The sequence below is a fragment of the Grampus griseus genome, assembly GCF_964374135.1.
Source record: "Grampus griseus genome assembly, chromosome: 13".
Taxonomy (NCBI): domain Eukaryota; kingdom Metazoa; phylum Chordata; class Mammalia; order Artiodactyla; family Delphinidae; genus Grampus; species Grampus griseus.
The window spans coordinates 88,045,573-88,059,854 of NC_139007.1; the positions used below are offsets into that span (position 1 = coordinate 88,045,573).

Here is a 14,282-nt window from a genome sequence, read left to right on the forward strand (position 1 = left end):
TATCAACATCTTTCTTTCAAACTTGGTGACTTCTTTCAAAAGAATGCATGTAGTATATTAAGATACCATTCAAAATATCTGCCTTTGGGAGTTTTCCAAAAATCTATCTTAACATTTACTTAATTTGACATTTTACAAGGTTGCATCATAATATCCTGTAGCAAATTCTAATTTTCTTAAACCTAACTAGGATGATAAATAATTCCCCCCTATTATAATCCATCATAAGCATTCATGTATTCGTATATATACATGAAAAAGGCATATACATATACCTCTTATACTTTTATACTTCGGGGTAATACAATGTTAATAAATATGATAACTAGTAAGTATAAAGGTAGAAATCCAGCTTTAACTTTGTTGTTAAAAGAATACAAGTAAGAAGCTTCAATTGGAGATATAAAAATATAGCTAATCAAAACTACTATGAGGTTCACAAATCTATAAATTTCATGTATTTTTGAAAAGTTGAGAAGTAAACACTCTTTAGTACATGTAACAAGCTATTCACAGTAAAGAGCAAATACTAAGGCCAATGCCACGTAAGTTTCAGTTTCGTGTTTCGCAGCAACCCAGCTGTCCCACGCAACATCCCAGATCCATCTGCTGGCAGTCTATGAGAGAAATGTTTAGAAGACCCACTTTAGATAGAACATGTTAAGTAGTAATTTTTAACTCTATACAATGTTTGATACTGTTTAGAAGATGTATCACTATCTCAGAAAGTTATATTTTAAAAGTAATTTGTCCAATTTTCCCTTTGCTGAAAAGACTTGACAGTGATGCTTCCTGGGTCCATCTTTTCTTTTACTGGAGCTGGTACGTTATCTAACACAGAATGACCCTCCCTTAGCAGAGAGTGTCCAGGGGCAGGAACAGGAGGCACTCTGTAATCTGGGTCTAGTAGTTCTGCATGCAGTACTACTCTGCGGTGTTATAGTCCGTAATAAGGAATTATTCTTCCCACCCTTAAAAGATTTTCGACTGAAAGTTTGTCTTGAAATTAAAAAATGGTATTGACTTTGTGAGCAGGCTGTTAAAAGAGAAACCCTAATTCCTTGCTTCACCTGCAAAGCCACACATAATCTTTTTCTGTGGTGGCCCTAAAATGGTCAAAAACCCTCTGTGGCATCTCCCATCAAGAGGCTGTCTATTTTTCCACCCTGTGAATATGAATTGGCCTTGGGACTTGCTCTGAGCAAAAGAATGTAACACTGCAACTTCCAAGAAAGGCCTTAAGAGGTCTTGTGCTCTCACCTCCTGGAATGCTGTGAGGAGCCCCGCATGTAAGGAAGCCCATTCAGTCCACTGGAGGATGATGGCTCCTGTGCAGGGGGACCCAGGTGCCCCAGCCAACAGCCAGCACCAACTGTCACACCTGTGAGTGAGGCTGTCGTGGATGTCTAGGTCCAGCCGAGTCACTGGATGGCTACCAGAGCATCCGTGAGACCAGCAGAAAATCTAAACAGCTAATCCAGGCTAAGCTGACCCACAGAATGGTGAGCAAATAGGCTGCTAAATTCTGGGGTGGGGCTACCTAAATACACCACAACCTCTCTGGTTATTAGTCAAGCACAGCGAGTTCGCCCATCTTAGCGTCTCTGCGCTCCGTGTTTTCTCTGCTTGGACATTCTCCCTGATCTTTGGCACGGCTGGTTTCTTCTTGTCATTCAGACGTCAGAGGCCCTTCCCCGTCCCCAGACAATCCCAAGTAGTCACTCCGTCCGTGGAGCACTCGTCACTATCTAGAAGCGTCTCCCTCCCCGAGTGTGCACGTAGGCTGTGGTGTAATTCTGTCCTCCCCAGAGCCTTGCTGACTGCCCTGTGGGCGGCAGCCTTCCGCCCAGCCAAGTCCTCCCGCCAGGCTTCCTCATGGAGCCCCTCAGACTGTCCCACCCCACACACTCACGCTCAACTCGCTAGAAACGCACACAGCTCTCGGGGTATTGCAATCTTACTTGTAAGTAATAGTAATAAGCCTTTCTCATGTAGGAATTGCTCAATAAATATTTATTGAATAAAAAAAATAAGCCTTTCTGTTTATTGAGGACTCTGGGCTGGGCACTCTGTTAAGGATTTTAATACGGATAAGCAAGTAGGTTTTATCGTCCCCATTCTACAGAAGAAAAAACTATGTCCAGGCCAGAGGCAGTGTGTGTTGCTGCCAGGATTCATATCCAGGCCAACTGGACGCTAAAACCTAGGCTATTACATTCTCTGTATCATTTTATTTTCTTACACTCTAAACTGTGTTGCTTTATTTTCTTGACTGGAGTAAAAACTCCTTGGCAATCATGGTCCATGTCATATAATTTTCTGTATTTTCCTCAGTACCTATACCTATTATTTAGTGCCCTAAATCAATTTACTGGTTAATCAATTATTAAATGACATTAAATTGTCAAAACTGTTATGGTCAAGGAACAGAATACCCATACAATTTAATAAATTATTAACAGAAAATTACCATTTCTAGCTTAGTATTTTTCAAATAATTCATAGTGAAAGAAAATATAGTTCACATAATTATCCTTTCAGTCAAGATGCACCTCAGGATCTGGAAGTGCCTTTGAGACATTGCAATAAATATCAAGTCACTTAGAGAGGAGACCTCATAGTTGAACTTGGTAGATGCTGATCAGTGAGGTACTTACATTGATTGCCTGACCCGTCTTTTGAATGAGTAATACTTTTATAATGAACTTATAACGGTGGAACCCAAATTCTTTGACTGCTAACAATATGCGATCTGCTAATTCAAGCGACAAATGAGAGAAGACTTTGTCATCATATTTGACATCTTTAAGATTTTCCTTTAAAAAAATTAAGAAAAATATTTTAATTTTCAAACCAAATATTTTCTAAACAAAAATTGAAGTAGAAAATGTGTCTGATTAATACATATAACTTTTTGAAAAACATACATATTTCTAACCAAGTAATATTAAATGGTTGATATGTTTACCAATTTATTTCAATAATAATTTTGAAGAAAATTTAGTTTTATTTATTTACTTATTTTTTAATATTTGGCTGCATTGGGTCTTTGTTGCTGTGCGTGGGCTTGCTCTAGTTGCAGGGAGCAGGGGCTACTCTTCGTTGTGGTGCCCGGGCCTCTCATTGAGGTGGCTTCTCTTGTTGCAGAGCATGGGCTCTAGGCATGCGGGCTTCAGCAGTTGTGGTGCGTGGGCTCAGTAATTATGGCTCACGGGCTCTAGAGCACAGGCTCAGTAGTTGTGGCACATGGGTTTAGTTGCTCCACAGCATGTGGAATCTTTCCAGACCAGGACTTGAACCCGTGTCCCCTGAATTGGCAGGTGGATTCTTAACCACTGCACCACCAGGGAGGTCCTAGTTTGGTTTCTAAATTATGTTCAGTTGCCCTTCATTAGCAACCCTTAAGCTTAAGTTTTCCTTTACTAGATTACTGTGCCAAGCAGTTACTAGGGAGACACAAGAGGAATTTTAAAACAAAGCTTCTAGGAATTCTTAGGTAGAGAATCTTAAATGTTTTTCAAATTTATGTATTTGCTAAAATTCAGGAGCAGAGCCTGCATTATGTTTTTCCTGTCTCTTTTTTTGGCCACGTGGCACGTGGGATCTTAGTTCCCCGACCAGGGATCAAACCCACACCCCCTGCATTGGAAGGGCAGAGTCTTAACCACTGGACAACCGGGGAAGTCCCTATTCCTGTCTTCTTGTCTCCACAAATTAAAGGCCACTTCTTTCTAATTCTGCTTCTATGGCTTCTCACTCTACTGCTTTTTTCTGTGGCCTCCAGGAGAATATCAAGGAAATCAAAGATTTCTCATGTTTGTTACTAAATTAATATATAGCTGGGGGCAGGCGGGGAGACAGATGTGGGCCATGAAGGACTACATTTTCCTACAAACCATAAGCAGACCTGAACCAGCTGGTGAGCAGGTGGTGCCTGGCTTTGATTAACTGACTCAGACCAATGATAAATTAACCAATGTTCTGAGTTCTAATGACAACAAATGGATGCCTACCTGGTAATTTTATAGGCAAGTAAAACCAAATAAATTACCCATTTTTTGGTTTTGGTTCCCTCCTAGAATGGTTCTGGATCTAAACTGGGTCTAGAAGAATTTAGTTCCTTCAGGCAATTGGCTCAATCTTTTGGACACTTAGCGACATCCATTCTCCCTTCTGAATCTGCCTAAGAGATCCCAGGCTTTATCTACATAAGTGTTCATTTTTAATAAATAAAGAGCACGTGCTATAGGAAGATACCTATAAGCTCCATCAGTATACACTGTTTCTGTGTCTAGAACTGTGTTCAATGCTCCCTAAACGCAAAGGAAAATCCCCGGCCTCTCTATGACCCCTAGCCTTCCACCTATATTTCCAATTAGCTGTTCCAGACCCCATCATGCTCAATGCAGTTCTATAAGCTATCACATGCAAACACAATTTGAAATTCTACTATAGTCAATAAACTTGAACTCAGTCTATGTAGTAGGGCTGAGTGACACACCAAAATGTATACTCAATCACAAATGCTTGCTATTAGTGTTTAGATCAGAGAATTAATAATTATTTTATTGTATTGAATTTATTTCCTGAAGTTATGAGCCATAATATCTTTACCAAATATTATCTGATAATTATTAATTCAGCTTAGAAATGTATCTATGTCTATGGTGGTGGAGGGAGGTTGGAGGGTGGGTTTCCTAAATATTCTTCCGTATTAATAAAGGTTAATTCATTTAAGAATTAACTTTGATACAATTAAAGGGCCATTAATCATTTATACAGAATAAACTAAACATATGCTTTCTTCCCAATAGCTAGCTTACATCAGTTATTACTAAAGGAGTGCATCTTGTAAATTAGAGGTGGGGGAGGGAGATTAGGCTGGGTAGAGTCCCACAAAGGGAATCTGGTCATCAGAAAAATCCTGGGTGCCTGGTGCCCAAAGGTGAAAAGGGGATTCAGAAAAAGTGGTCCCTTAAACAAACATTCTATAATTAAAGTTTTTAATTTGGCCCTTTATTAGGAAAGATGGTGAAGGGAATTCTTTCCATCTGAACCATGTAGTCTTCAGATACCAACACTAGCATAATTAATATTGGTATTCGTATTACAGTATTAATTTTGTAAAATTGAAGAAGCTTTGTTGGACTAGCCTGAAAACATGTGTCTGAGTTTCAAACTGTCCTAAATGAACTTTAGATTCCAGCTGGTTTAATGAAGAAGAAAACCGATGCATAAATTGGGGACTGCCTGTTCTTAAGATGTTTTAGCGTCATCATGAATCAATTTTTCACACATATTCAATATGTGTTCTTTAATTCATTCCTCCAAATATGGGAGACACATGGAACCTGAAGGATAAATAATTTATGGATAATTAAGAATTAAATGAAATACCAAAAGAATATTCCTTTTGGTCTAGCTTTAATCATAGCATCAACATGAAGATTATTGAGTATGACTCCAAAGTACTTTCATATTTTCAGAGATAAAAGCTACAAAAAAATCAATCAGGGTAACTATATGGCCATAAATCTTAATATAGTTTATCAAACCCCCAAAGCTAAGATATTACTATCATATGTATCTATCAACCTACCTTTAATATCTGCTGGACTTTCGCTTCTACTGAATAAGCCTGGAATTTTTTCAATGGCTCCATTCTATATGAATTAGCAAACTTTAGTTTGGCCAGGGTACTCTTCCATTCTTTACCTATGTCAGCAATTGCGTCATCAAATGGTGGCTCTACGTACTGAACATCATGAATTGATTCTCTCAGTCTTTCTTTTAAAATCTGTGCATACTGAAAGGAGGGAGAGAGAGACAGAGAGAGAGAGATTACTTTTTTAATTGTAAAATGAAATTTCGTTTTTAAGAACCCTGGTGCAATGGGACAGGACTGACACAAAGCTTGGAAATCCATTATAAGACTTCAATGATTATGTGGTTGCTAAATCCTAGATTCATTTCTGGCTATCAATTTGGTAAAAGAAGAAAAAAGAATATAGCTATCATCTATCTATTTATCTATAAACAGAAATACACACAAACGCAAATTTGAATGCATATATTTAGAACATCCATGGAAGATGCAAAAGAACTAGAAACAAGAGTGGCCCCTGAGAGGGCAACTGAGTGGCTAGAAGACTGGTATGTAAGGAAAACCTTTCATGTTCCCTGCCCTGACATTATGAAAATATTATCCTTTGTTGTCTTCTTATAATTTTAATTATTTTATCTTTGAATAAATAATACAATTATTTACATAACACATTTCTAAGTCTTAAATTGAAAAGATAACAAAAGTGTATTGATTTGGTATATACATCTTTCTGTGCTTTTTACATTCAACATGTATTGCATGACATTCAACCTGTCTTAAAGAACTACTTATTTAGTGGCTACTACGCTTCAGTTAAGTACTCTAGGCTCTGAAGTTACAGTGGTGAACTTCATTATAATAACCAGGAATTAATTGTTTTACTTGTATTAACTCATAATCAAGGACTCTGCACTCATGGAGTTATCCTTCTAGTGGGGAGGAGGACAGACAATAAAAACGTATATACGGTAATGAATAAGCCAATTTAAATAGTGGTAATTGGTATACAAATAAAACCACATGACTTGATAGAAACTCATCATGAGGGCCTAATTTGGACTGAATAATTGGAGACGTCCCTTCAGTCCGGTTTGGGCTGAAGTCTAAAAGGAACAGGAAATAGGAAGGACAAAGAACATGTTCTGAGAATAGACGTGTGTTTGGTGTGTCTGGATCGTTTAGAGTGAGGAAAATAGTAGTAACAGAATAAGGTTAAAAAGGTATCATGGGGCTTCTCTGGTGGCGCAGTGGTTAAGAATCCACCTGCCAATGCAGGGGAAATGGGATCGAGTCCTGCTCCCACTTGGCGCGGAGCAACTAAGCTCATGCGCCACAACTACTGAGCCCGAGCACCTAGAGCCCATGCTCCGCAACGAGAAGCCACCGCAATGAGAAGCCCACGCACGGCAATGAAGAGTAGCCCCGCTCGCCGCATCTAGAGAAAGCTCGCGCATAGCAACGTAGACCCAACGCAGCCAAATATAAATAAATAAAATAAATACATTAAAAACAAAAAGGTATCATGCAGGACTAAGAGTTTGAAAAGGAATTTGAAACTTATTCTCAGAACAATGAGGAGCCAGTGGAAGGATTTAAACGGGCAAGTGATATTTTCTAGTTTACAGTTTTAAAAGATTATTGTGGCTGCTGTATGGTGAATAGATTAGAGGGAGATCAGCGTCTGAGGTAATAATTTATAGTTTAAAATACTTGTTTACAAATAATGTTAATGATAAATAACTTCGTAAGTGTACAATAGCGTTTCAAACCAGGAACATGGTTTGCTTCTGCATTTACAGAAGAACTTTTATTTACAATTAATTTTTTATATTACAAGAATTTCTTTCAATTTATTCTGAAGCATTAATTCCTGTGATATTCTTTCAATGTCCCATTTAAGGTGATTTAAAAACACATTTTATGTTTTTAGGAGTTGTATAACATAAAAATACCATTGTTCCCTACTAAAATTTTATTAATTTTAATGTTTATTACATCTTGATTTTCCTACAGTTCTACATATTTCTATCACTCCTCTTCATTTTTCACACCTTACTTCATAGACCAGTAGTTTAAAGTGTATACATTAAACATCATATTCCCAGGAATACTATGGGAAAATATTTATTCTCTACCATTGATGTTTCTATGTGGCAGAAACTTATGGAGCAATAGTTCCCCTTCTTTGCCCTCTGATTTGTTCCTCTCTGAGGGAGCTTATGTGATAAGCAAGTTAGGAAGAGGAAGAGCATGCTTAGTGCAGAATCTCCCCACCTCTCCTCTTGACATCTAATTATAAGTAGTACATATTTTCTGTTCCACCACTGCATATGCTTTACAGAGATAGGACATCATCTTAGATATATGTCACCATCCAGCTAGACCCATGACTGGGTGAGCTGCTTTAATTTAGGTAGAAATGTTACCAATTTCCATCCTATTTTTCATCCCTAATGGTTTGTTAATACGGTGAGTTACATTGATTTTTGAATGTTAAACCAACCTTGCATTCCTGGAATAAACCACACTTGAGCATATTATTATTATTATTTTACTGAAGTTTGTACCTTTTAACCCCCTTCACCCACTTTGCCCACCCTCCAGCCCTTTCCCCACACCCCAACCTCTGGCAACCACCCATCTGTTCTGTGCATCTGTGAGCTTCCACATATAAGAGAGATCATATGGCATTTGTCTTTCTCTGACATTTCATTTAACATAATGCACTTGAGACGCATCCATGTTTTTGCAAATGGCAAGATTTCACTCTTTTTTGTATATATACACCATATCTTCTTCATTCATTCACTCATCATTGGACATTCAGGTCATTTCCATATCTTGGCTATTGAAAATAATGCTGCAATGAACATAAGGGTGCATATATCTTTTTGAATTAGTGTTTTTGTTTTCTTCAGATAAATACCCAGAAGTGGAATTACTGGATCACATGGTAGTCCTATTTTTAACTTTTTGAGGAACCTCTCTACTGTTTTCCATAGTGGCTGCATGAATTTACATTCCCACCAACAGTGCACAAATGTTTTTTCTCTACATCCTCACCAACACTTATCTCCTGTCTTTTTGTTAACAGCCATTCTAACAGTTGTGAGTTTTGATATGAAACTTTCCTGATGATTAGTAATGTTGAGCATATTTTCATGTACCTGTTGGCCATCTGTATGTCTTTTTTGGAAAAATACCTATTCAGATCTTCTGCCCACTTTTTTCATCAGATTTTTTTTTGGAATTGGAATTTTGATAGGGATTGTATTATATTAAATCTGTAGGTTCTTTTGATACTATGGAAATTTTAACAATATTAATTCTTCCAATCCATGAGCATGAAATATACTTCTATTATGTCTTCAATTTTTTTTCATCAATGTTTTACAGTTTTTAGTGGACAGGTCTTTCACCTCCTTGGTTAAATTTATTTCTAAGTATTTTATTCTTTTTGATGCAATCATAAATGAGATTGTTTTCTTAATTTCTCTTTCTGATAGTTCATTATTAGCACATAGAAACCCAACAGAATTTCTTATATTGATTTTGTGTCCTGCCACTATACTGGATTTGTTTTTTAATTCTAATGTTTTTTTTTTTGGTAGAGTCTTTAGGATTTTCTATATATAATATCATGTCATATACAAAAAGCAACAATTTTGCTTCTTCCTTTCCAACTTGAATGCCTTTAATTTCTTTTTCTTACCTAATTGTTCTGTCTAGAAATTCCAGGACTATGTGAATAAAAACAGCAAAAGTGAGCATCCTTGTCTTTTTCCTGACCTTACAGGAAAAGCTTAGTTTTTCCATTATTTTATGTTAGCTGTAGGCTTTTGATATACAGCCTTTATTATGCTGAGGTACATTCCCTCTATAACCACTTTGTTGAGAGTTTTTTTTAAAAAACCATAAATGGGTGTTAATTTTTGTCAAATCTTTTTGTGCATCTATTTGAATGATCGAGATTTTTATCCTTCATTTTGTTAATGTGGTGTATCACACTAATTGATTTGCAGATGTTGAACCATCCTTGCATCCCTGGAACAAACTCCCTTTGATCATGCTGTATTATCTCTTTAATGTGCTATTGAATTCAGTTTGCTAATATTTTGTTGAGGATTTTTCCATCTATGTTCATCAGGAATACTGGCCTATAATTTTCTTTTCTTGTGGTGTCCTTGGCTGGTTTTGGTATTAGGGTAATGCTGGCCTTGAAAATGAGTTTGGAAGTGTTCCCTCCACTTCTATTTTTTGGAAGAGTTTGAGAAGGATTGGTATTAATTCTTATTTTAATATTTGGTAGAATCCACCAGTGAGGCCATCTGATCCTGGACTTTTGTTTTAGGTAGGTTTTTGATTATTGATTCAATCTCCTCACTAGTAATCAGTCAATTCAGATTTTTTCTTTCTTCATGACTCAGTCTTGGAAGGTTGTATGTTTCTAGTAGTTTATCCATTTCTTCTAGGTTGTCCAACTAGCTGGCATAGTGATCTCTTATGATCTTTTGTATTTCTGTGGTATCAATTTTAATTTCTTCTCTTTAATCTCTGATTTTATTTATTTGAGTTTTCTCTCGAGTCTTGGTCAGTTTGTCCCCTCTCCTCACTTAGGGACTCCAAAGACAATAAAAGTTTTTGCCTGAAATTTCCCATAGCTCATGTCAGATTTTCTATTGCTGTCTCTAAATTCACTAAGCCTGCTCTGCAGTGTCAAATCTGCTGTTAATTCCACTGTTTATTTTACATTTCCAACATTATATTTTTCACCTGTAGAGGTTTGATTTGGATTTACCACGCTTAATCTTTTCTGATTTTTTAAAAAAATATTTATTTATTTGGCTGTGCCCAAGTCTTAGCTGCAGCAGGCGGGATCTTTGTTGCCACAGGCAGGATCTTTGTTGCCACATGCAGGATCTTCAATGAGGCATGCAGAATCCTTAGTTACAGCATGCAGGATCCTTAGTTGTGGCACGTGGGATCTAGTTCCCCGATCAGGGATCGAACCCGGGCCCCCTGCATTGGGAGCATGGAGTCTTAACCACTGGACCACCAGGGAAGTCCCTCTCCTCATTCTTGAATAGAACATACTAACTCTTTTATAATATCAGTATTTTATAACTGCTTTAATGTGATGAAAACTAATATAATACAATAACTATTTTATAATAACCACTTTAGTGTCCTTTTATACTATCTTTTTATCATTTCTGGGTGTTTTGTTTCTTCTCTCCATTTTGAGTTGTACTATTCTGCTTCTTTGAAGGTATGCTAATTAAATACCAGATATTGTGAATCTTACCTTCCGTTTTTGCTGTATATTTTTGTATTCCCACATGCATTCTTGAGCTTTCTTCTAGAATGTAGCAACTTGGAAACATTGTAATCCTTCTCAGACTTATTACGAGGCAATTTAAAATCCAATTTAAGCTTTGATAGGCTGAACTAGAGAAAACCCTAAGTCTAGGGTCTTTTTCCCCCAATACTTAGACAATACACTTCTTAGCACTCTAACCAATGCCCTATGATTTACATGGTTTTCCATTCTTACTGGTGGGAAAAAAAAAAAAAAACTATTTTGTGTGAGTCCAAGGATTTTTTTCTGTTTCTTTTGGGTGGTTCTTTCTCTAGCCACACCTGACTTCCTCACCAGATGCACTGATGTACTAAGCTGAAGACTTGAGGAAAATCCTCTGCAGATCTTGGGAACTGTTTGTACAGCTCTCTCCTCTCTAATACTCTGCTCTTATATCACCCTGAACTACCCTGACTCCCAAGTCATTCTCAACTAAGGGAGACATCTCCATAAGGTATGGGCTGGAAGCCCTCACCAGGCAGTACATTAGGGGAAATCTTGGGGCTCACCTTTCTTGTTTGTAATCTCTCAAAGATCACAATCCTGTCTTGCCTTACATCCAGCCAGTGGAAATAAGTACTTCATACATTTTGTGTAATTTTCTGTAGTTTCTGGTAGGAGTTGGCTTCTAGTAGAAGTCCTTAATCAGAAATAAACCTGCTGTTTTAATCATCTGTCAGACTGCTTTATGTTTTAGTTGTGGAAGAGAAGCATTATAGCTCCCCAAACCTCTTAAAAATGAAATCTTTATTTTGTTCTTTTTGATTAATAGAATGCTTCTCCAGGGTACTGCCATCTTCTTTTCCTCTCACAATACACCCAAGGGATACAACTATATTATATCATTAATAGTGGCTCTCAACTGCAATGAATTCCTTGGGGATAGGGCATGCATTTGTGGTTTAAAAATAACAATCAGAGATCCTAATATGCTGAAAACTCACATCTCTGCCATTTCTTCCATATATATATTGGCTTTCTGATTTAGTATTCTCTTTATTAAGAGTATTTTATCTCTTAATTAAGGAAAAATCTTTGTAGTCACTTCCAAAACTTAGAAATAGGCTTTAAATATGAAGAACTTTTTGGTATCTACTAAAACAATCTGAGTTTAATTATTTAACCTATTGATATGGCATTTCCTTATGTTGAGCCTACAATCCTAGAAAAAAAAGAGCATGGTCATGAGATGCCATTACATTAATGTATTTCTAAAACCTGTTTGCTAGTATTAAAGATTTTCAAATGTACGTAGACAAGTGACACTAACCAAGTTTTCAATTTTCAGTAATTTGTTTATGGTTTTGGAATCTTTGGTTGCAAGCAATAAGCACGGAGTTTTGTTAACCATATACATAACTAATTGGAAAGATATGGAGTAGCTCACAGAATGGAAGAGAAGCCTAAAGAGTCTGACACTTGAGGCAGTTCAGTATGCCGCCTTCAATTTAAATTAACCTCAATCATTTTCTTTAATTATTACAGGAAGACTTCATCTAATCAGCCTAGTTTTGGTCTCATCCTCACCACAAAGTTAAGGAAGGTGACTGACAGTCCCACCAAAACTCTATCCAATAGGGAATTAGTTAATTCTCCAAAGGAAAACTGAGTTGCGACTACTAGAAGAAAATAAATGGATGCACGAGAGAGAAAATCAAAAAACATTTATAACCATTAAATTGTGTGTCCTAATCTTCCTTATGCTCAGGATCATGAGAATAATCAGCTACCTGAAAGTTAGGAATGACTAATTAGTGACTCACTGCCCTCAGGCACATTTAGTGAGCATTTGTGAAATCTTTTCTGTCTCTTCCCAATTCAAATTTCTTACCTGTAGAAGCCCAGATTTTAAAGGCAGCTATGGTTAATCACATTCATAGCAAATAAGCAAGAACTGCCTTGGTCCATGTTCCCTTTTCCCCAGCTTCTGGCCTATATACCAAGTGAACCTATCTGTCGTCCCTCCTTTTGGATTCCGACTTCCTCACTTTTCAAGACTTCAGATCTTCAGTAGACAGTAAGTTTATAAAAGGCACCTCAAAATACAAATATTTTTCATTACTGCAGGCGACCTATCTTTTTCTCAGACTTATTACGAGGCAATACAACAACGTTTCTGGGAGCATGAATCTAAAATCCAATATATTAAGGTTTCTGGCCTTGCTGTGCTTTTGCTTGGTTATGAGAACTTGCCCTATTTATTTTTCCTCCTTTTGTTTCTCTTTCCTCTGTAAAATGTAGACACCAAAGAGCAGTCATTAGAACCCTGAAATGTTGCCATGACTTTTTTTGGGGGGGGGGTTGGGAAAGATTCTGTTATTTGAAATAAGGATCTTCAAAAATTAGTGTTTTGGGCTTCCCTGGTGGCGCAGCGGTTGAGAGTCCGCCTGCCGATGCGGGGGACACAGGTTCGTGTCCCGGTCCGGGAGGATCCCACATGTTGTGGAGCGGCTGGGCCCGTGAGCCATGGGCGCTGAGTCTACGCGTCCGGAACCTGTGCTCCGCAGCGGGAGAGGCCACAGCAGTGAGAGGCCCGCGTACCGCAAAAAAAAAAAAAAAATTAGTGTTTTGCCTATTATCTCTCCTTCATCCTGTTGATTATGGGTCCCACGAAGTAGGTATGAAAAGAAACAATTATAGGCAAGTGGACCAGAAGTCCCAGCTCTATGATTACAGTTTTGTACTGCAATGGTTTTCACACTATGCTCATACAGAAATCATGGTGTTACACCACCAATAAAACTGAATGTCATTTTGCATTAATTTCAGACAGTAAGTTAATGAACAGAATTATTTTCAATTTAACTTTCTCGTACGTTCCTCAAGTAGTGAGGCTGCTGCTGTTTACAAAAACTCAAAACATCTCATTGTTCTGCTTGTTATATCCAATCCAAATATTATTATTATTATTATTTTGAAGCACAGCACACGTACACCTACTTCTGGCTGGTAAAGCTGCGGTTTGTGTGGTGGCACTAAACACACTAAAATTACGTATTTCTGGGGAAAGCGCCTCTTAGGAAACCTGGGCTGAACAAATCTGAAGAGAACTGAAGAAGCTGTTTCAGTCAGTTAGCGCGGTGGTCTAGGGTCTACACCACAAAAGCCGGAGCTCTGCAGCCTAGGGGCTGGCCCTCGTCCCGAGTCTCCTCACTCACTGCCTCCTTCTCGAACATGCTAGGCCTCCTCTCTTTCCGAGGCATCATCAGCGGCTGCTGAGGCGCCGCGGCCGAGGGCGGTTTCCCACTCCAGGACCGCTTCTCCATCGCGCAGGCTCTCGCGGACGATTTCCGCGACAGGGTTTCGCTCGCGCCTGCG

General features: G+C 37.9%; 1 protein-coding gene across 1 annotated transcript; it reads right to left on the reverse strand.

Annotated features, from left to right (window-relative positions):
- Positions 1 to 506: 506 nt before the first annotated feature.
- DYNLT2 (dynein light chain Tctex-type 2) lies at positions 507 to 14,230 on the reverse strand (the record flags this gene model as incomplete). Its single annotated transcript, XM_082668608.1, has 4 exons — positions 507 to 617; positions 2,658 to 2,816; positions 5,600 to 5,806; positions 14,123 to 14,230. 4 exons carry the CDS (start codon positions 14,228 to 14,230, stop codon positions 507 to 509), a joined length of 585 nt encoding a protein of 194 aa, XP_082524734.1.
- Between the last annotated feature and the right edge of the window lie 52 nt (positions 14,231 to 14,282).